Here is a 20,101-nt window from a genome sequence, read left to right as displayed (position 1 = left end):
CACCTCCTCCCTCACTTCTATCCAAGGCCCCAAAGGAGCTTTCCACATCCATCAAAGTTTTACCTGCACATCCACTAATGTCATTTATTGTATCCGTTGCTCCCGATGCGGTCTCCTCTACATTGGGGAGACTGGGTGCCTCCTAGCAGAGCGCTTTAGGGAACATCTCCGGGACACCCGCACCAATCAACCACACCGCCCTGTGGCCCAACATTTCAACTTTCCCTCCCACTCTGCCGAGGACATGGAAGTCCTGGGCCTCCTTCACCGCCACTCCCTCACCACCAGATGCCTGGAGGAAGAACGCCTCATCTTCCGCCTTGGAACACTTCAACCCCAGGGCATCAATGTGGATTTTAACAGTTTCCTCATTTCCCCTTCCCCCACCTCATCCTAGTTTCAAACTTGCAGCTCCGCACTGTCCCCTTGACCTGTCCGGACTTGTCCGACCTGCCCAGCTTCTTTTCCACCTATCCACTCCACCCTCTCCTCCCTGACCTATCACCTTCATCTCCTCCCCCACTCACCTATTGTACTCTATGCTACTCTATCCCCACCCCCACCCTCCTCTAGCTTATCTCTCCACGCTTCAGGCTCTCTGCCTTTATTCCTGATGAAGGGCTTTTGCCCGAAACGTCGATTTTGCCTGTCCTCGGATGCTGTCTGAATTGCTGTGCTCTTCCAGCACCTCTGATCCAGAAGATAAAATGGGTATTAACTGGAGAGTTGAGCTCTTCTGTGGTATTAAAATCAATATTACACAGAGTGATCTCATGATTTGCCTACTCTACACACTTCTACGCATGTGCTGTAGATGCCATTTTGAGATCAAAATGGCAATCATTGTGTTTAAAAAGGTATATTATGTATCCAAATTTATCTTTACGTGTCTCAGGACTAATCGATATTTGTGGAATTGTGGAACAGTGGAATGGTTACAGACCTCATTTGAGTTTATCTCCATCTTTTGGTCAGAGCTTTCCAGACCCTAACCACATCTTGCATAAACAAGTGTTTCCTCATGTCAATGCTGCTTAAATTAGTGTCACCTGGTTCTTGACTCTTTCACCATGGAAACAATTTCTCCCTAGCTTTGTTCAGACCTCTTATGATTTTGAATACCTTTGAACAAATCTTGTCTGAATACAGGGACTTTCTACACTGAGGAGAATAGCCCCAGGTTCTTCAATCAACAAACATGGCTGAAGTTTGTCATCCCTGCAAAGATCCTCATGAGTCTTTTCTGCAGGCTCTTTGAGTCCTCACAACATGGTGCCCAGAATTAGATTTGATACACTCATTAATGGTAAACTAGGGGTTTACATAAATTAACTTCCTTTTCATAATTCCTCTACTTATAAAACCTGAGATCCTGCATGCTTCATTAATTCTTATAATTTTAAAAATATACCTTATTCGTAAAAATATCTTTATATAGTCACTGAAGCAGTTCAGTTCTGTACAGTAGCATATGAAAAATTAAGCAGTGGAGTTTGACTGCATCCAACAAATAAACCAAAGAAATCCCTTACTTGTACAAGATTATATTCATATATATTTGAGGCACCTGGGGTGGGGGTCCAATAACTGAATGGACCCCTATGTAACATTGGCTGAAAGACCTTTCCTCACTGCACTTTGGCGGCAGCTGCCCCAAGCTTAAGTACACTCGCACCAACTAGCCCTGGACCTTGGAATGTGCCAGTCTGCAACACTCAATTGGGGTCAATTCCTTGCTCTGGATGACCAACAAATGTTGGGCAGACCAAAGTGTGCCTTTCTCTAAGTTGATATTACTCTTTGATTTTTGATTGTCTTCGTTTTGGTGTGCATCCCGGGGAACAGCCATAGACCGCAGCATCCTGAGTCATGGTGCTGATCGGGATGAACCTCAACAAAAACCCTGCATTTCTCTCCAGCCTTATTTTGCAAAGGCACATTCCAGAAGGAAATGTGTAACAGTCTGTATCCCCCTGCAGCCACCTCGAAGGCAGCATATGGTGGAACAGAGTTCGGACTTAGAAGGATCTCATAGCTAGTGCCCTTCTGACCTCCAGCCAATCGATGTCTTGGTGTTTGTTGGAAAGTTCTGGTGATGAGGCATTCTGCCAAATAACTTTGACAGTCTGCTCAGGGAACAACCTGACAGGATCCACCCTCTCCACCCAAGGTCAGTTTGAACTGGTTGCAAATGCTCATGAGTCTGCACATTGTCCGTAGTTCCGAGCAGGAAACGGCAATGTCATCCATGTCCAGGGAGGCTATGACTTGTCAGCCTCTGCTGCCTGGTCAGATTTTGTTAATGTTTTTTCAATTTCAAAATATACTTTATTCGATATATATGGGAGTCTGACACTACTCAACAATCAAACCAAAGGCATATCTTACTTATACAAGATTACAGGATTTCATTAATAGCTTTTTCAACCAGCTCAGCTACCTTCAATCATTTTTGCAGATAAATGCACAGCCAAGTCCCTCTGCTCCTGCACTCCTTTTGTAATGAGGAGATGATCAGATGGGCCAATGGGCTGAGGAGTGACAGATGGAGTTTAATTTAGATAAATATGAGGTGCTGCATTTTGCAAAGGCAAATCAGACCAGGACTTATAAGCTTAATGGTAAAGTCCTGGGGAGTGTTGCTGAACAAAGAGACCTTGGAGTGCAAGTTCATAGTTCCTTGAAAGTGGAGTTGCAGGTAGATGGGATAGTGAAGAATAAATTTGGTATGCTTTCCTTTATTAGTCAGAGCACTGAGTAAGGAGTTGGGAGGTCATATTGCGGCTGTACAAGACATTGGTTAGGCCACTTTTGGAATATCGTGTGTAATGCTGGTCTCCCTCCTATTGGAAGGATATTGTGAAACTTGAAAGGGTTCAGAAAAGATTTACAAAGATGTTGCCAGGGTTGGAGGATTTGAGCTAGGGGGAGAGGCTTGATTAGGCTGGGGCTGTTTTCCCTGTAATGCCAGAGGCTGAGGGATGACCTTATGGAGGATTATAAAATCATGAGGGGCATGGATATGGTAAATAGACAAGGTCTTTTTTCTAGTGTGGGGGAATCCAGAAGTAGGCATAGGTTTAGAGTGAGAGGGGAAAAAATTTAAACGGTCCTAAGGGGCAACTTTTTCAAGCAGATAGTGGTGTGTATGTGGAATGGGCTAACAGAGGAAGTGTTGGAGACTGGTAGAATTACAACATTTAAAATGCATTTGGATGGGTAAATGAATGGGAAGGATTTAGAGGGATATGCACCAAATGGGACTCGATTAGGTTAGGGTACCTGGTTGACATGGAACAGTTTGACCGAAGGGTCTGTTTCCGTGCTGTAAATCTCTATGACTATGTGCTTTAGCTGCTTATTTTCTGGAATGTGGCAGCATTGTTTTCGGGGTTGACTTTACAAACAGCCCCTTCTCTTGGCACAAATGTTCCTGTGATGAAGTCATCATGACATTCTCCCCTATCAAACTCAACCCATTCCCAAACCTGATTGCTCTAGTCAACCTATTGTCTCCATCTGCTCCTGCCCCACCAAACTCATCTCCTCATATCTCGACTCTGTCCTGTTCCCGTTGGTTCAGGAACTCCCCATATATGTTTGGGATACTAACCATGCCCTCCAGCCACCTCCATGATTTTGGAATCCCTGGCCCCCAACACCTCATCTTCATCATGGACATCCAGTCCCTATATATGTCCATCCCCCACGGTGAAGGCCTACAAGTCCTCTGTTTCTTCCACTTCTGTCGACCTAACCAGTCTCCTTCCACTGGCACACTAATGCAATTGACAGAACTGGTCCCCATCCTCAATAACTTCTTCTCTGAATCCTCCCACTTCCTACAGACAGAAGGGTAGCCATGGGCACCCGCATGGCCTGTCTCTTTGTGGGGTATGTGGAAAAGCCATCTACGCCTGTCTCTTTGTAGGGTATGTGGAACAGACCATCTTTCATAGTTACACCGGCACCATCCCTCACCTTTACCTCTGCAACATCGATGACTGCATTAGTGCTGCCTTGTGCTCCCAAGAGGAAGTTGAATCAACTTCACCAATACCTTCCACTCTGACCTCAAGTTTACATTGCCAATATTCGACACCTCCCTCTCCTTCCTGTACCTCTCCGTCTCCGGCCACTGACTCAACACAGACATCTATTTCAAACCTACCGACTCCCACAGCTACCTAGACTGCAACCCCTTCCCAACCACTCCACCCGGACCCCTGTAAAAACACGATCCCTTACTCCCAATTACTCCACCTCTGCAATTCCACTCCAAGGCATTCCAGATGACCTTCTATTTCAAAGACTGCAATTTCCTCTCCCACATGACCAATAATGCCCTCCAGCACATCTCCTCCACTTCCTAACCTCTGCCCCTGAACCCTACCTCTTCAACCACAACAAGGATTGAACCTTCCAGTCCTTACCTCTCACCCCACTAATCTCTAGATACGTCACCATTTCCGCCACCTACACTCAGACCCCACCACCAAAGTTTTATTTCCCTCCCCATCCCTATTTGCGTTCCACAGAGACCATTCCCTCTGTGACTCCTTTGTTCCTCCCCCATCAACCCATCCTCCACACTCAGCATCTTCCTTTGCCGCCACATGAGCTGTAAAACCTGCATCCACAACTGCCCCCTCACCTCCATCCACGGACCCAAAAGATCTTTTCACAGCAGAGATTTTCCTGCACATCCATCCACCTTATCTACTGAGTCTGTTGCTCTCAATGTGGTCTCCTCCAAGTTGGGGAGACAGGATGCCAACTCATGGAATGTTTCAGAGAGCATCGCTGGGACACATGCACTAAATAACCTCACTGCCCTGTGGCCAACCACTTCAACTCCCTCTCCCATTCCCACTCCCTCAAGGACATGCAAATCCTGGGCCTTCTCCACTGTCAAATCAAAGCCACTCGGCAAATGAGACCCTTCAACCACATGGCATCAACACTGACTTCACTAGTTTCCCAAACCTCCCCTGGCCTCCAGCTCATCCCAAATCCAGCCCTTCAACTCAGCACCGTCCTTTTCACTTGTCCATCTTCCTCCCCACCTATGGGGTCCACCCTCGCCATGGTCCTATCCTAATTATCCCCCCAACTATCCTACCCCCCCCTCCCCCCTCTATTTATCTCTCAGCCCCTTTCCTGCTCCACATTCCTGATGAAGGGGATTAGGGGCAGCATGGTGGCTCAGTGATTAGCACAGTTGCCTCGCAGTACCAGGGACCCAGATTTGATTCCTGCTTTGGCTGACTGTCTGTGTGGAGTTTGCACATTCTCCCCGTGTCTGCGTGGGTTTCTTCGTTGTTTCCTTTCACAGTCCAAAGCTGTGCAGGTCAGGTGAATTGGCCATGCTCAATTGTCCCATAGTGTTAGGTGCATTAGTCAGAGGGTAATGGGGTCTGGGTGGGTTACTCTTCGGAGGGTCAGTGTAGACTGGTTGGGACTGTCTCCAAATTGTAGGAAATCTAAACTGAAGGCCTTATGCCCAAACAGTCGACTCGAACGCTGCCTTACCCGCTGTACTTTTCCAGCTATTTCCGAACAACGGAAGTCCTACCGGAAACTGTCGCTGACGGTCTCTACCGCAGCATCCGGATTGGTTGCCTGTGAGTCTCTATTCCCTGTAGAGCCCAGCGCGAGGCTGTGTGCTGTGCTGACCGTTGGGGTTTGAAAGGGTGCGGGATGTTTACCTGGCTCGTGCTCTGCGTGTTGCTGGCCGCACCCGCGCAGGCGTGTGGCTCGCGGCAGAAGCTTGTGGGCGCGCCCGAGGATGTGTCCCCGGACGACCCCGAGCTGCAGAAAGCCGTGCACTTCGCCGTGAGCGAGTACAACAAGGCGTCCAACGACATGTTCGCCAGCAAGGTGGTGAGGATCCTGTCGGCCAAGCAGCAGGTAATTGGGGGGGGCTAACACTACTCACCTAACCCTGGGGGAAAGAGAGGTGTTCGACGACTCCACGGAATGGAGATCTCGAGGATTTGGGGGGTGATGATACTTGGCCGAGACCATGAGGAAAGTTTGACAACCCCTTGCAAATACCGAAAGAAAAAGTGTTGTGTCGTGTGGTGAATGCCAATTAGATAGTAGTTCACTTTAATATAAATATCGTTATTAACAGGTAGGGCGCCACAGAGGATGTTAAGACAGATGGCCAAAGCCTTGACTGAAGATGAGGTTTTGAGGAGGATCCTGTAGGATGAGGAAAAACGTAGAAACGGTTTGGGAGGGAATTCAAGAGCTTATAACCCAAATAGCTGAAGGCATAGGTTTCAATAACGAATCAGTTAAAATTTGGAGATCACAATTTGAGGTGTTGATAGACTGGCTTTGGAGGGTTACAGAAAAGAGACATGAAGGGAACTTGTAAACAAGGGCTGTAGAATTTTGACATTGAGGTGTTGTTGCATGAGGAGTGAATGGATAACCAGAAATGTGGGAGTGATGCATGCAAGTTAAATGCATTTAATGGGGATTTTGAATGTGCAGAAGGATAGAAGTCTGTACACTAAACCATGAGAATAGTGGAATCTAGGGGAGAAAAAAAACAGTATGAATAAACTGAAGAAAGGTTTGTGTGAAGCTTGCTGGCTCATGTAGCAGAGGTTGTGAATGATCTGTCATTCCTCATTTTTGAAATGCTAGTCAGTGAACAGGGTTTGTGGTAGGGACCAAATCATTAGCTTCACTATCAACAAAGTATCTTTGAAGTAGTTTGTGCACTGCGGCAAAAGAAATTGATCAATAGCAACATCCAATTAAAAAGAAATCTCTTGGTAGAGGAATTGCTAGCTCCAGCTAAACTTCCTTCTGGAAGTTTCACCATATGACTCCTACCGCCAATTGTCCTGTTAACGAAACAGGATTTTTCTCCCCACTGAATTTACAAAATGAGGGGGAGGGATGATTATTTGGTTGCTTGTCGCTGTGGTTGAACTTTCTTTCTGGGATCATCCAGAAGGATGAGCAGGAAAAGCACATCAGGTCAGACAGCATCCACGGAGCAGGAAAACTGACATTTCAGGCATAAGCCTTGATGAAGGCCTTATGCCTGAAATGTTGATTTTTTTTTCCTGCTCCATGGATGCTGCCTGACCTGCTGTACTTTTCCAGCATCTGTGGTCCTTGCTTCCCCTCCAGGAGGATGGGCAGCCATATTTGAAAAAATAATTATTGAACAGACCTGGAACATCTGATATAATTAAACACTGGAAGATTTTTTTTTTGCAGCAGTAAACTGGAGAAGGGTTCCTACTATCTTATACCAGGTGCAGGGTGGGGTAAAGATCATGAGTGACAGTTTAGGATGGGACCTGTGTGATTGAGATGTTAAGTTCATAACGGAATGCTTGTGTCCAGAGAGAGTGTAGAGATTGTGTGCAAAGTCAAGCTGGAAAAGTGCTGTCAAATTTGCACATTTAGTCCCTTTCACCTTAAATTCCCCTGTTACCTAGTTTAAGCAAAAGCTGAAAAAACTGGCCTTTTTCCAAGTTCTGAGGAAGGGTCATAAAGTCATAGTGACGTACAGCTCAGAAACAGACCCTTCTGTTAAACTTGTCCATGTCAACTAGATATCATAAACTAATCTAGTCCCATTTGTCAGCACTTGGCCTACATCCCTCTAAACTGGGACAATTGTTTAGCACTCAGTCTTGTTGTGAAGCGGACTGGGAGCAGTGTGCAGCACTCAGTATTATTTTAAACTCTTCCCATTCCTATACCCATCCAGATGCCATTTTAAATGTAATTTTACCAGTCTCCCCACTCTCTGGCAGCTCATTCCATACACCCTCCACCCCCTGCAAGAAGAAAATGCCTCTTTTTAAACCTTTCCCCTCACCTTAAACCTATGCCTTTTAGTTCTGGACTCTTACCTCCCCAGGGAAAAGACCACGTATGTTTACCCTATCCACGCCCCTCATGATTTTAAAACCTCTAAGGTCACCCTTCAGGCTCTGGCACTCTAGGGAAAACAAACCCTGCCTATTCAACCTCTCCTATAGCTCAAATTCTCAAGCCCTTAACTCTCTCCCAAACCTCCTCAAATTTCACAACGTCCTCCTGATAGGAGGGAGACAAAATGGCACACAATATGCCAAAAATGGCCTAACCAATGTCCTGTACAGCCCAATGTGACCTCCCAACTCCTGTGCTTGGTCTGACCAGTAGTTGGATGATGAGCAATGATGGGAAATAGATACAATATAGACTCCTAACAGAGCAACAGTAGACATCAGAACTGAAAAACCATAGAGTTGAACGTGGAATTCCCTTCCAGGTTCGATGGTTTTAGATGGAACCAAATTGTGTTCAAGTTTGTTTGAATAAGTAACTATAGCACTGAGTAATATCAAGTATCTGTTTCCTTGTAATTGACTTTTTTTTTTGAATACTAGAATGAAGTCTTCCACCCACCTGAGGAGGCGGATGGAATGACAAATTAAAAGGGTCAATGTTGGTGAGGTGGAAATTTCAATATAGCAAGATGGTATTGTACACCCCGATGGTCTTTATTTTTCTAGAGCTGGTGATCCTGCTACTTAGTTTCACCTTCAAACTGGATTCCCCATGTCCTGTCAATAGAAACTAGTGATTGGCAAGTCTTTTGCCTCTAATCTAAGTCCTCAATGCCTTTTGTTCATAACTTGATAGATCTGTTGCAACAATTTGCCCATATTGTTATCTTGTCCTCCTTCCCTTCTGTTTGTATTAATATTTGTTCCTTCTGTTGTCAGTTCTGAAGACATGAAAGTGGTTTGCATTGGAAGAGGTCATGCAGCCCATTTGTCTCAGTTCTAATTGTTCTATTCTGTTTTGTCCCATAGCCCTGCCATTTAGCTCCCCCTCCAAGTACATGTCCAAAATTCTTTCAAAGTTTAGATATCTGCTCACCAAATTCTCAAACTGTGCATTCAAAAATCATTTTAAGAAAAAAAGAAGTTTTGAATCACACTCCTCTTTCTTGCCAGTTACCTTAAATCTGTGTCCTCAGGGGTTTGTGGGCTCAAGTGTCACTTCAGAGGCTGTGGATGCAACTCCATACTGACCCCAGTGCAGTTCTGGAAGTGCTGCATGCTTGGAGATGTCAAATTACTGTTGAGGTATTTTACCCAGGCTTAGTTGCATAATAGAACCGATTCACTAATTCACTCTCCCTGGTACAGAGGCTAATATTTATTTGTCATGAAACCCTATTGCAAGTGGCAAAATTATGACCAGATAGTAACTAGTTCTATGTACAGAGGAATCTTGATTATCTGGCATTCGATTAACCAAATTCCAGATTATCCAAACAAGATCACCAAGTCCTGCTGTGTGGCTAACTTATCTAGCATTCGACTAACCGAATGAAATACTCCCTGTCCATGTCATTTGGATAATCAAGGTTCCTCTGGAGATGATTTTATTGTCATACTTTAGTCCATGACCCTAGTGTTCCTATTTATCCCGCCGTAAGTATTGGTAGGAAATAACTAACTTGTTTGACCCAAAGTGCTTTCCACTTCAAAGGTGCTCAAGTGGTTGTAATTATTAAAATATGGCAAATAATAAGCTGAGTAAACTATCTATTTTACAGATGTTGGCTATGCAGTTACATAATGGCCAGGGCATGGACTAATTGGATAACTATTTATAGATGTTTTTATGGCCAATTGAGACAGCATTTAGATTTATTATCTTATCCACAATGCAGGACTTCAGTGCTGCCCTGAAAATTAGCTTCCTTTACATTCACGTTTTCTAGAGTGGAGCCCACAATCTGATTAGAGGGAACAGGTGAGGCATTGGGAACGCAAGAGACTACGGTAACGTGAACTTAATAATTAATGGTAACCTAGCAATCACAATTGAATCTTTGATTTTGTGCTACAAGTTGCACCATTAACTTTCACTCAATCACAGTTTGCAAATTGTGTGTATAGGGAAGCCTTTAGTTTCACTTATCTTAATGACCTGAAAGCAGCATTAATTGTGGTAACGGAGGCCATGGGAACCCAAATTTGTGAAGGTTAAATGTAGCTGAAAGGTTAGTTGTCTAATTCAAACTTTAAAAGTTTTCCTAATTCTTCTTTGCCCACTGCTTAATTCAGATTAGTCATAGAATCAGATATACAACATGGAAACAGGCCCTTTGGCCCAACTTGTCAAGGCTGTCCAGATTCTAAATAAATCTAGTCCCATTTGCCATCACTGGCCCATATTCCTATAAACCATTTCTATTCATATACCTATCTAGATGTCTTTTAAATATTGTAATTGTAGCAGCCTCCACCATTTCCTCTTGCTGGTAATTTTGAGCAGAAATTGTCATGTGGATTTTTTTTGTTGTTGCATAAAATGAATCTTATATTTTAGTTGATGCTTCCATGGATTTTTGTTTCTAAACTGGGCTTGATTATTTTCTTAAACATTTTGCTTTCTTCCTTTTCAGATTGTTGCTGGGGTGAAGTACACATTTGAAGTTGAATTGGGGAGAACCCAATGCAAACAAGGACAGGTTCATGATTTGGAAACTTGCAATTTCAGTGAAACATCACATGTAAGGCTTTATGTTCATTTATGATAATAGAACACTTGTGGATTTTGGGATCTAATTAGTAGTCTCTATTAATAACTAGAATTAATTGTATCCATTTCAAACAGTCCAAACTTTATACCATTTCCAATGCAATCTGAATTCCATTTAAGTCAAATGCTTGTTTTATTTGGATTCTTTTAAACTGAATGAATGGTCTCTGAGCAGAATCTTGGTTGATTTTGGATCACTAACGGAAGCAAAACAAAATATCTGTATTTTGCACAAATCCTGCAAACTTCTCCAAGTGTTTAGATGGAAGGAGCCTTACCACTTATTTCCTTTATATACAGTGTAAGGTGTACACTCTTTTTATAAGAGCAGGAATTATCCTGGGGAGGGATGTGGAAGGGGCGAGAAGGGAATTTGTGTGCCCTCAATGAAAATAGTCTCCAGCATTACTTGAGGTCAAATTGCAATCTTCAAATTTTTGAAGCTAGCTCTGACTTGAACTTATCTGGTACATTTATGACTTATGAGAGCATGATTATTGAGTGCAGGGCAGAAGAGTCTAAATTTAATTGTCTGAAATGATGGGAGCTAACAAGGAGGAAAGAAGGTAAAATTGCAAAATTTTCATGGGAACTTCTAATTATTCTGGAGATGTAATTGCTTCTGGCTTGATCTCACTACCTGTAATCCCTACTATATGGTACAATTATTTTAAACTCTGACCACCTTTTAGTAAAACACTACTGATGTGTATGATAAATATCACTGTCCTGAATCTCTTGATGTAGAAAGTGGCAAGTGACTAAAGTTGCTAGTCCGTCTTGGAACCCTGGGAAAGTTGACATGTAAGTGCAGTACTTGTGTGGGATATTAACACTTTGAATTGCTGCATTTTCACATAAAACAGTGGGATTAAGCAGCCACAGCCATGCAGGTTTAGTGTCCTATGCTTATCTGGTCTTTACACAAATTTAGTAATTTTTCTTGGCAAGTATAAAGCCTGTTCATGAAGTAGTATCAAAATGCTTCAGGAACATAGTTTGTTCCACTGCTGAAACAGCTCAGCATCCTCAGAATAGAACAATACAGCACCTAACAGGCCCTTTGGCCCACGATGTTGTGCCGAACATTTGTCCTAGCTTAAGCACCTATCCAATTGCTGCTTAAAGGTCACCAATGATTCTGACTCTGCCACTCCCACAGGCAGCGCATTCCATGACCCCACCACTCTCTGGGTAAAGAACCTACGCCTGACATCCTCCACTATACCTTCCACCCTTCACCTTAAATTTATGTCCCCTTGTAAAACTCTGTTGTACCCGGGGAAAAAGTTTCTGACTGTCTACTCTATCTATTCCTCTGATCATCTTATAAACCTCTATCAAGTCACCCCTCATCCTTCGCCGTTCCAACGAGAAAAGTCCTAGCACTCTCAACCTATCCTCGTACGACCTATTCTCCATTCCAGGCAAAATCCTGGTAAATCTTCTCTGCACCCTCTCCAAAGCTTCCACACCTTTCCTAAAGTGAGGCGACCAGAACTGCACACAGTACTCCAAATGTGGCCTAAACAAAGTCCTGTACAGTTGCAACATCACTTCACGACTCTTGAATTCAATCCCGCTGCTAATGAACGCTAAAACACCATAGGCCTTCTTACAAGCTCTATCCACCTGAGTAGCAACTTTCAAAGATCTATGAACATAGACCCCAAGATCCCTCTGTTCCTCCACCTGACTAAGAACCCTACCATTAACCCTGTATTCCGCATTCAAGATAGCAGGAAATGCCTCAGTTTAGCACCTCATCCAAAAGACAGCACCTCCAACAGTATAGCAAGCACGGCAGAACTGCACTGGAATATCAGTTTTGATTTAGTGCTCAAATCCAGTAATGGGACTAGAACCCACAAACTTCTGACTCAGGCAAAAGTGCCACCAACTAAGCCAGAGCTGATGTTTAAAAGGTGCCACTCCACTGTTTGATGGGGGAAATTTTCACAATGTCTTCGCTAACATTTGTGTCTCAGCTAATACCTCAAACCAGGTAACTTGGTCATTTCTTATTTGTAGGAACGTGCTATGCAAAAGTAATTGCACTTGCTACAACAACAACTGGAACAACTTGCATTCAAAGTAATAAACTGTTCCAAAGAACTTGATGGAGCAATATCAAATAAAATTTAATTTGGGTTACCTAAGGAAATATTAGGGGCAATTGATCAAAGAGATGTGTTTAAAATAGTATTTTGCTTACATATGAGGATGCTCAAGAGGCCAAAATTGGAGATATCTCTAAGGGTTGGACAAGATTACCAAAATAGGGAAGGATAATAGCATGAAAATAAAGGATGAGAATTTGAAAATCAAGTTAAAAATCACACGACACCAGGTTATTGTCCAACAGGTTTATTTAGAAGCACTAGCTTTCTGAGCGCTGCTCCTTCATCAGATGGTTGTGAAGGAGCAGCTCTCTGAAAGCCAGTGCTGCTAATAAACCTGTTGGACTATCACCTGGTGTTGCGAGATTTTTAACTTTGTACACCCCAGTCCAACAGCGGCACCTCCAAATCATGAAAATCAAGTGTTAGTTAACAAGGAGCTAACCATGTAGGAGCACGTGGGTGGTCTAATTAAATGGAAATTGGTGAGAGTTAGAAGATGGACCACAAGGCTTGGAATATTTTAATGCTTAACTTGGGAGCCAGCCAGGAATGTGGTGCAGTAGTCAAATGTAAGGCAACAGAAACTTAAATGAGGAGTTGGATGGATGGATTGATGGAGGGAGGGAGGGAGGGAAGGAGGGAGAGATGGTTGATTTTATTGTCATGTGTATTTTACAGTATTTCCACTGTCGTCACAATCTGGCACTATTTTAAATAATTTTAAGAATAAGAACTAATATATAGCTGAGAGAGTCCATCAATCCTGAGCCAGCTCACCATCAACAATGCCTGTGCCGCCATGCTTCCTCCACCACCTTGCCGCTGTGCACACCAGATCCTACCAATGTTGAAGATGTCACTCTTTACGCACCATTTTCCACTGCTGGGCCAATTCTGAGAAGATATTGGGCAACGGTATGGGGGTGGATATGGACTTTGAGAGATGATACAGATGTGTGGTCAGAAGCTCATCTTCGAATCAAATATTAAACCAGGTTGAGAATTGCCTGGGTCAGACAGACTCTGATAGTTGCAAGAAAGAGAGCCAATGACTAGGGAACATCTTTTGACAATGGCATCAGTGTTTCCATGATTTAGTTGGAGGAAATTTCTTCTCAATCTAATCTAATCTAAACTAAACTAATGTTGCCTGTCAGATAAGCAGTTTGACAATATAGGAACAACCAAAGTGTTGGTAAAATAAGTGGTAGTGAAATAAAGCTAGGTGTTGCCAGCATACATGTGGAAATGATTTTGGATGACATTACCAAGGTCAAACATATAGATGACAAATAGGAGGGCGCCAATGATCAATCCTTTGAGAACACAACAGCACCTACATTTTGAAAATGTTTATAGGTTATAAATTTCCTCGGAATATCCAGAAGTTACGTTGTTATACTTCTGTTAGCCAGATGCTGAAGAAACCTTAACCAATCTTTTGTTTAGAACAAATTCAGTCACAGCGTAAAACATTAAAGGTATTATATTTCCTGATTCCACACCTGTTACAGTATCACTTCATAAATATTTTCTAATCAATCTGTTCAAGATTTTAGGACACCCCTTATGGAGCAAATGGGACTTGAACTGGATCTCCTAGCCCAGTGTTAGGGACACTACCATTGTGACACCATAGCCCAGGTATCACTTTATATGCACTCAAGAAACCACTGAATGACTCCACCTGTATGTACTTAACCTCAATTGATACTTCTTTCTTTGCTATTACTGCTAGACATCAATTTAATCATTCTGGAAATGAAATCAGACAGATTAAGTCATTGCAACATGGCCACTGGAACCAAACTCTCAAAGGCCTTATTTCAGGTATGAATAGAAAAGTAAAAAGAATGCAAAAATTCATGTACAGCAAGAAAAATAAAAACAGCAGAGAACATCCTAAAACATATTCCAGAAAGTCAAGTATAATACAACAATAAACTATGCTGCAATTTTAATGGCTATGAGGAGCATCAAATAAAACTAACAGCACTGTAGCATACCAAAATGGCTCCACATGAAACGTGTACACTGTGTATAACCATTATTCAAAAATGTTAAAATCAGCCAAACCAGCAAAATGCACATGTCAGTGATGACATGAAATATTTATTCCAAACCAAACTTCAAAAGGTTTCATAAACATCTGAAAGGCCCCTCTCCTAAAAACACAGCATTCTCAAATATCATTTTTATGTCACAACTCAATAATTTACCTTGGGAATATTGTTGAACACGAAAATAAATGAATACTTTGATTCAAGATCCTATGCTCATATTCATAGACATAAACATTTTCCAGATGCCTTTCATAAACCGCCAAAATAATTGCTATTCTGCAATATTCACATGGTGAAGCAAATTTATTGCCCTTACATCAGAACAGAATTGTTTCTTAATAAGAGGCTGAAAATAGAAAAAAAAGATCCAATAAATGGAAAATGTAATTTAATATGTTTCTATTGTCATGCTTCTTTTCAAACATTACACTTATTAAGGAATCGGTAGGAATTGTAATTTTGCAAAAGCAAAAGCTGTGCATGCCCACCTGTCCTGTTCAACATTTACCACTGACATTCTTGAATGCGATTTACATTTGAGTGCCTAATTGTGTGAAACACTACCCTGCTTCCCCCTGCTAGGCCCTCCCCCTACCCCTGCCCCCCCCCCCCCCCAGTATCCAAAGCGGTATAGCTCTTGTTGAGGGGAACAACCACAGGGGATCCCTGCACTGCCTGCTTCCTCCCCTTCCCACCTCTAACTGTTACCCAGAATGCTACTCTTCTTCCTGGCAATGCTCTCCATACTGCAGTCCTAATTGTTTGTTTATACTTCTCTGCACACAAGCAGCACTCAAACCCCTTCACCCAACTAGCCTTCATAACACCTGGATTCTGTCGAGCTGATTTTTGATAGGGTTGTGGGGAACGAACACTGGAACAGGGAGATGTGAGGGTGGAGAGGGGTGTGCAATGTTGTGGGTGTGAGGGAGGCAAGTGAATATTATTGACATAGTGAGGCTATGCATTGATGGAGTTTGACTGGTTCACTTACAAATGGTACATTGAACTGAATGTGGACTTTAGTGAGTCTTCAGTTCATTATAAATGGGGCATAGCTTCCCTGGAATTGTGCTTGTCATAGACCTGGTTCTGGTCATCATTGGATTCAAAATGGAGCCAGGATTGTAAGATGTAAAGGCTCCAGTGTCAAATCATAAGTAAGCAATATAAGTTGCAATTAATACTTCCAAGGACTTTAATTTTCTGGAGGAGTACACTTGGTTTTCAGGGGCTCCTTTTGTTCTGAATTTACATACTAGTATTTTATATATTTGTTGACTTGTAGCATATTTCTGCTCACAGAAGCAGAATAGTCAACCTTAAAACCACAGCACTACTTTTTTAGATATCATGGTATTTAAATTGGTCCAAGATAATAGGCATAAATTAGCAACAAATGGTCTTTTCAAAAGACTGGCATTTGGTATGATAAAAATGTATGCCTCTAAATTATCTTTGCAGACGACTGAAATCAGCTGAATGGCTGTGTTCATCTCTAAAACAGTAATTACATTTCAAGTAATGCAGTCTGATCTGCTTTTGAGATGTAGGAACATGCAGTTTATTATAAAACTTTGCAGTATGAAGTTTATCTAATTGACCTTGTTCATTATAGTGCATTCTTCATATTTGTTCCCTTCCCCATATAGTAACTCTAAGCTCTGCACTCTTAGAGACTGCACCTTCATTTGCAAGGAATCCATGACTTCAGTGTTGTCAGGTTTCCTGGTTTTTCAGTTGGCTGAGTAATTATCTGAAACATTTAAACTGCTCACTCCCCTTTGCAACCTCCTTCCCCACTCCACTTTCCTTTTTTGTCTCTGAGCTTATTCCTCACAACCGCCAGGCACCTCCATCGCTCCTGGTCTTGTCAGCCTCACTTCTATCCTCTCCACCCACTACCCCACCTTTGCTTTGTTATCCAGAAAGATTCAGGCTATTTATTCACAACAGGGTGTCACTTTGTGATCTGAAACTAGCTTGAATTTAACTTGATTTGGGTAATTGCTTGTGCAGTGGTCTTTTGTCTTGGAAATATACTACGTAATCTTAACACTACTAAAGGCAAAATATTTGTTGACTCATGTTTTATTGATTGTTTTAAGCTCTTGTAACTAATTCCTATGACATCAGTAGAAAGCCTCTCTGTTTAAACCAACCCTGCTGGATAGTATGTAGCATGATCTAGTGTAACAGTGGAATGAATCTAACTTCCAACTATTAATCTAACTTTTCAGAAAACCTTTTGCAAATTTGAGGTTCTTTCAATCGCTTGGGCTGAAGAAACGTCTCTGCAAAACAAGATGTGCAAACCATCAAACAACTGAATTTTCTGCGTTGCAGCAAATTAATTTTATTTGGTTACTAAATGCTTAATTTATTCACTGGAAACTCCCACTTTTCTGCATCCTAGTAGCAGCTCTAGCCTTTAATTAAATCATGAACATGAATGTTAAATGCCTCACTATACCAAAATTACTGTAGCTTCCATTAAAGCTAATAAAACTATAAAACTCTGAATTACCTGGTAAATGAGGCAGTGGTATTTCTTGACCAACATGAAAGTTCACTAACTCCTACTGTTTAGAAAACTGGCAATATTAGGCTTTTCATCCTCAAGGAATTTTAAGGTCCTCCTTTTTCAATGGGCTTCTATTGGATGGAGAAAAATTGACCTTTAACATAGTGTGCAGAAAGTATACTTTGATCATATGCTTCAGTTTTTTCGAAATGTATGGAATTGATAAACCACACTATCCTAGAAACACCAACTCTAGAATGAATTGTTGAAGCTGCTAACACATGGATAAATTTGTATTGTTTCTTATTTCTGATTCAGTTAACTTGTAATTGAATCAAGATGAGTTGATTGTAAATTCACTTGCTGTCTGCAAATTATTATGGGAACCATAACCAGCATGAATACAGCCATTTTGGAATCACCTATTTACATGGAAGGAAAGCTGATACATCATTGGATGATCATTTTAATGGAGCAAGTATTGTCTGCTGCATTCTCCTTCCATAGTTGAAACATTTTTGGCCTCTTGGCTAATTCCTTACTTTGTGTCCCTTCATATAAATCAACCCTTGGGTCCAAAATAAATAACAATGAGGGCCTGTGACATTTTCACTTCAGTTTTCCACTCTACATTCTGGAAATTTGTATATAGTGTGGCTTTTGGCAGAATCAGCTGGGAAATGTGAAGGGCAAAAGCTATACTGTGACATCTGAGCTGTATGTTGCACTGCGTTTTTCAATTCTACCAACACACTTGGCTATACTTTTGTCATAAGTGCCAGGAATGTAGCAGCTGGGCCCTGAGAGGGCACTCCACATTGCATTTGAATTTTATAGGTGCTGGCCTGTTTGTGTGGTTGCTGTCTGATTATGGATAGTGAGTTCTGGTGATGCCTGCTGGGGACTTAGATTCTTTACTAAGTGACCAGTGAATGCTGTGGCCCAACAAACAAGAGGGGAAGAAGCACTAGAACTGCCATGAGTTGGGGGAACAGATGATCATCAATCCCATGTTTCGAGACCTCCTTGCCCCAAATTCCTCACTTATCATTAAGATTGAGATACAGGAAGATGGTAGCTTTGCTACCACCAAAACACCTTCACTTCTCATGCAGTGTTGAACTCATCCTGTGAAGCTGGTCCCTCCTAAGTGTTGAGGGTATTTATGGAGGAGCCCTGCCAATGCCAGGAGAATTGCCACTGCTTAGAGTTTGGAGTTGGGATGTCATGTTGCAGCTGTATGAGGCATTGGTTAGGTCATTTTGGAATACTGCATTCAATTCTGGCCTCCTGTTGTAGGAAAGATGTTAAATTTGAAAGGGCATAGAGAAGACTTGCAAGGATGTTGGTGGGTTTGAGCTACGGAGAGAGCCTGTAAAACCCAGGGCTGCTTTTTCCCCTCGGAGTGTCAGAAGCTGAGGGATGACTTTTTTGGAGGTTTATTAAAATTGAGGGGTATGGATTGGTTGAATTGCCAAGGTATTTTTCCCCAGGGTAGGAGAGGCAAAAGTAGAAGGCATATATTTAAGGTTTTTAGATTAGATTTTTAGATTAGATTAGATTACAGTGTGGAAACAGGCCCTTCGGCCCAACAAGTCCACACCGACCCGCCGAAGCGAAACCCACCCATACCCCTACATTTACCCCTTACCTAACACTACGGGCAATTTAGCATGGCCAATTCACCTGACCCTGCACATCTTTTGGACTGTGGGAGGAAACCGGAGCACCCGGAGGAAACCCACGCAGACACGGGGAGAACGTGCAAACTCCACACAGTCAGTCGCCTGAGGCGGGAATTGAACCCGGGTCTCAGGCGCTGTGAGGCAGCAGTGCTAACCACTGTGCCACCGTGCCACCCACAGGTTAGAGGGGAAAGATTTAAAAGGGGCATGAGGGGCAAATTTTTTTGAGGTTGGTGCATGTATGGAAGGAACTGCCAGAAGTAGTGGAGGCTAGTACAATTAAATATTTAAAAGGCATCTGGATGGGGATCTGAGCATGAAGGGTTCGGAGGGATATGGCTAGATATTGGCAAGTGGGACTAGATTAGTTTGGAAGATCTGGTTGGTATAGGTGAGTTGGACAGAAGGGTCTGTTTGTGCTGTACAACTAGGATACGTCATAGGTCAGTAGGTTTTTGACAGCCTAGTCAGTTCAAAAATGACCTTTTTTTGGTACTGTGGTCCCATACCTTTTTTAGAATTCACCTTTACAAGCCCCATCTCAGAATCGGCTTCCAAAAGGCTTGGAAGAACTTGACCCACAGTGAATCCTACTGATTGTGTTCTATTTTATCCTTCCTCATTTTCTCAAAGATTTGTAAGAAAACTTAATGCCTCACCTTGCATGCAAATCCCATTGTCATTGTAGTGGTTCTGTTGCTATTTGTACTAAGATGAAATTTGCTTAAAATTTCACTTTTCCTGTAAAGTTGTGTGTGGACAACTGTCTGAATTTGTAGTCAAATGTATTGCTTGACCTAAACTTTCACATGAGGGACAGGTAGTGCAGCATTTCTGATGAATGCTGCCTTTAATTTCTTTTTAGCTTCTGCCTGGCTGAACCATCTCTAGGCCCCTCTCCCTTTTAATTTGCCACTCATTTCAGTCTGGAAGGAGAAAGTGAGGACTGCAGATGCTAGAGAAGAAGGGCTTATGCCTGAAATGTTGATTCTCCTGTTCCTTTGATACTGCCTGACCTGCTGCGCTTTTCCAGCAACACATTTTTAAGCACTGATTTCAGTCTACCTGTTTTCTGATTTGGGATACAGCCTCTACAACTCCCAAAGACACACTTCCAATTTG

At 42.4% G+C, this 20,101-nt stretch overlaps 1 protein-coding gene and 1 long non-coding RNA gene across 3 annotated transcripts in view; one reads left to right on the top strand and one right to left on the bottom strand.

The window, feature by feature from the left end:
• The window catches only part of LOC122552996, a 53,767-nt gene extending 48,138 nt beyond the window's left edge, over positions 1-5,629 (bottom strand). Inside the window, exon 1 of one of the 2 annotated variants that reach the window (XR_006312586.1) lies at positions 5,576-5,629. This is a non-coding gene — a long non-coding RNA (uncharacterized LOC122552996). Of the gene's footprint in view, positions 1-5,532 lie in introns of both variants that reach the window. The other variant, XR_006312585.1, reaches the window with a different exon arrangement.
• LOC122552995 (cystatin-like) lies at positions 5,625-17,293 on the top strand. The gene is made up of 3 exons (XM_043696356.1): positions 5,625-5,910; positions 10,448-10,555; positions 17,011-17,293. Exons 1-3 carry the CDS (start codon positions 5,701-5,703, stop codon positions 17,098-17,100), a joined length of 408 nt encoding a protein of 135 aa, XP_043552291.1. The 5' UTR covers positions 5,625-5,700; the 3' UTR covers positions 17,101-17,293.
• Positions 17,294-20,101: the final 2,808 nt, after the last annotated feature.

This window comes from Chiloscyllium plagiosum, chromosome 9 (assembly GCF_004010195.1).
Source record: "Chiloscyllium plagiosum isolate BGI_BamShark_2017 chromosome 9, ASM401019v2, whole genome shotgun sequence".
In the NCBI taxonomy this organism is placed as follows: Eukaryota; Metazoa; Chordata; class Chondrichthyes; order Orectolobiformes; family Hemiscylliidae; genus Chiloscyllium; species Chiloscyllium plagiosum.
The sequence above is the reverse complement of the archived record's forward strand: the minus strand, read 5'-3'. Positions and strand labels throughout refer to the sequence as shown.

Coding starts and splice junctions, on each gene's coding strand:
- LOC122552995 (XM_043696356.1), top strand. CDS start 5,701: ATGTTTACCTGGCTCGTGCTCTGCGTGTTGCTGGCCGCACCCGCGCAG. Junction 5,911..10,447: donor TCCTGTCGGCCAAGCAGCAG/GTAATTGGGGGG, acceptor CTTCCTTTTCAG/ATTGTTGCTGGGGTGAAGTA. Junction 10,556..17,010: donor ATTTCAGTGAAACATCACAT/GTAAGGCTTTAT, acceptor CTAACTTTTCAG/AAAACCTTTTGCAAATTTGA.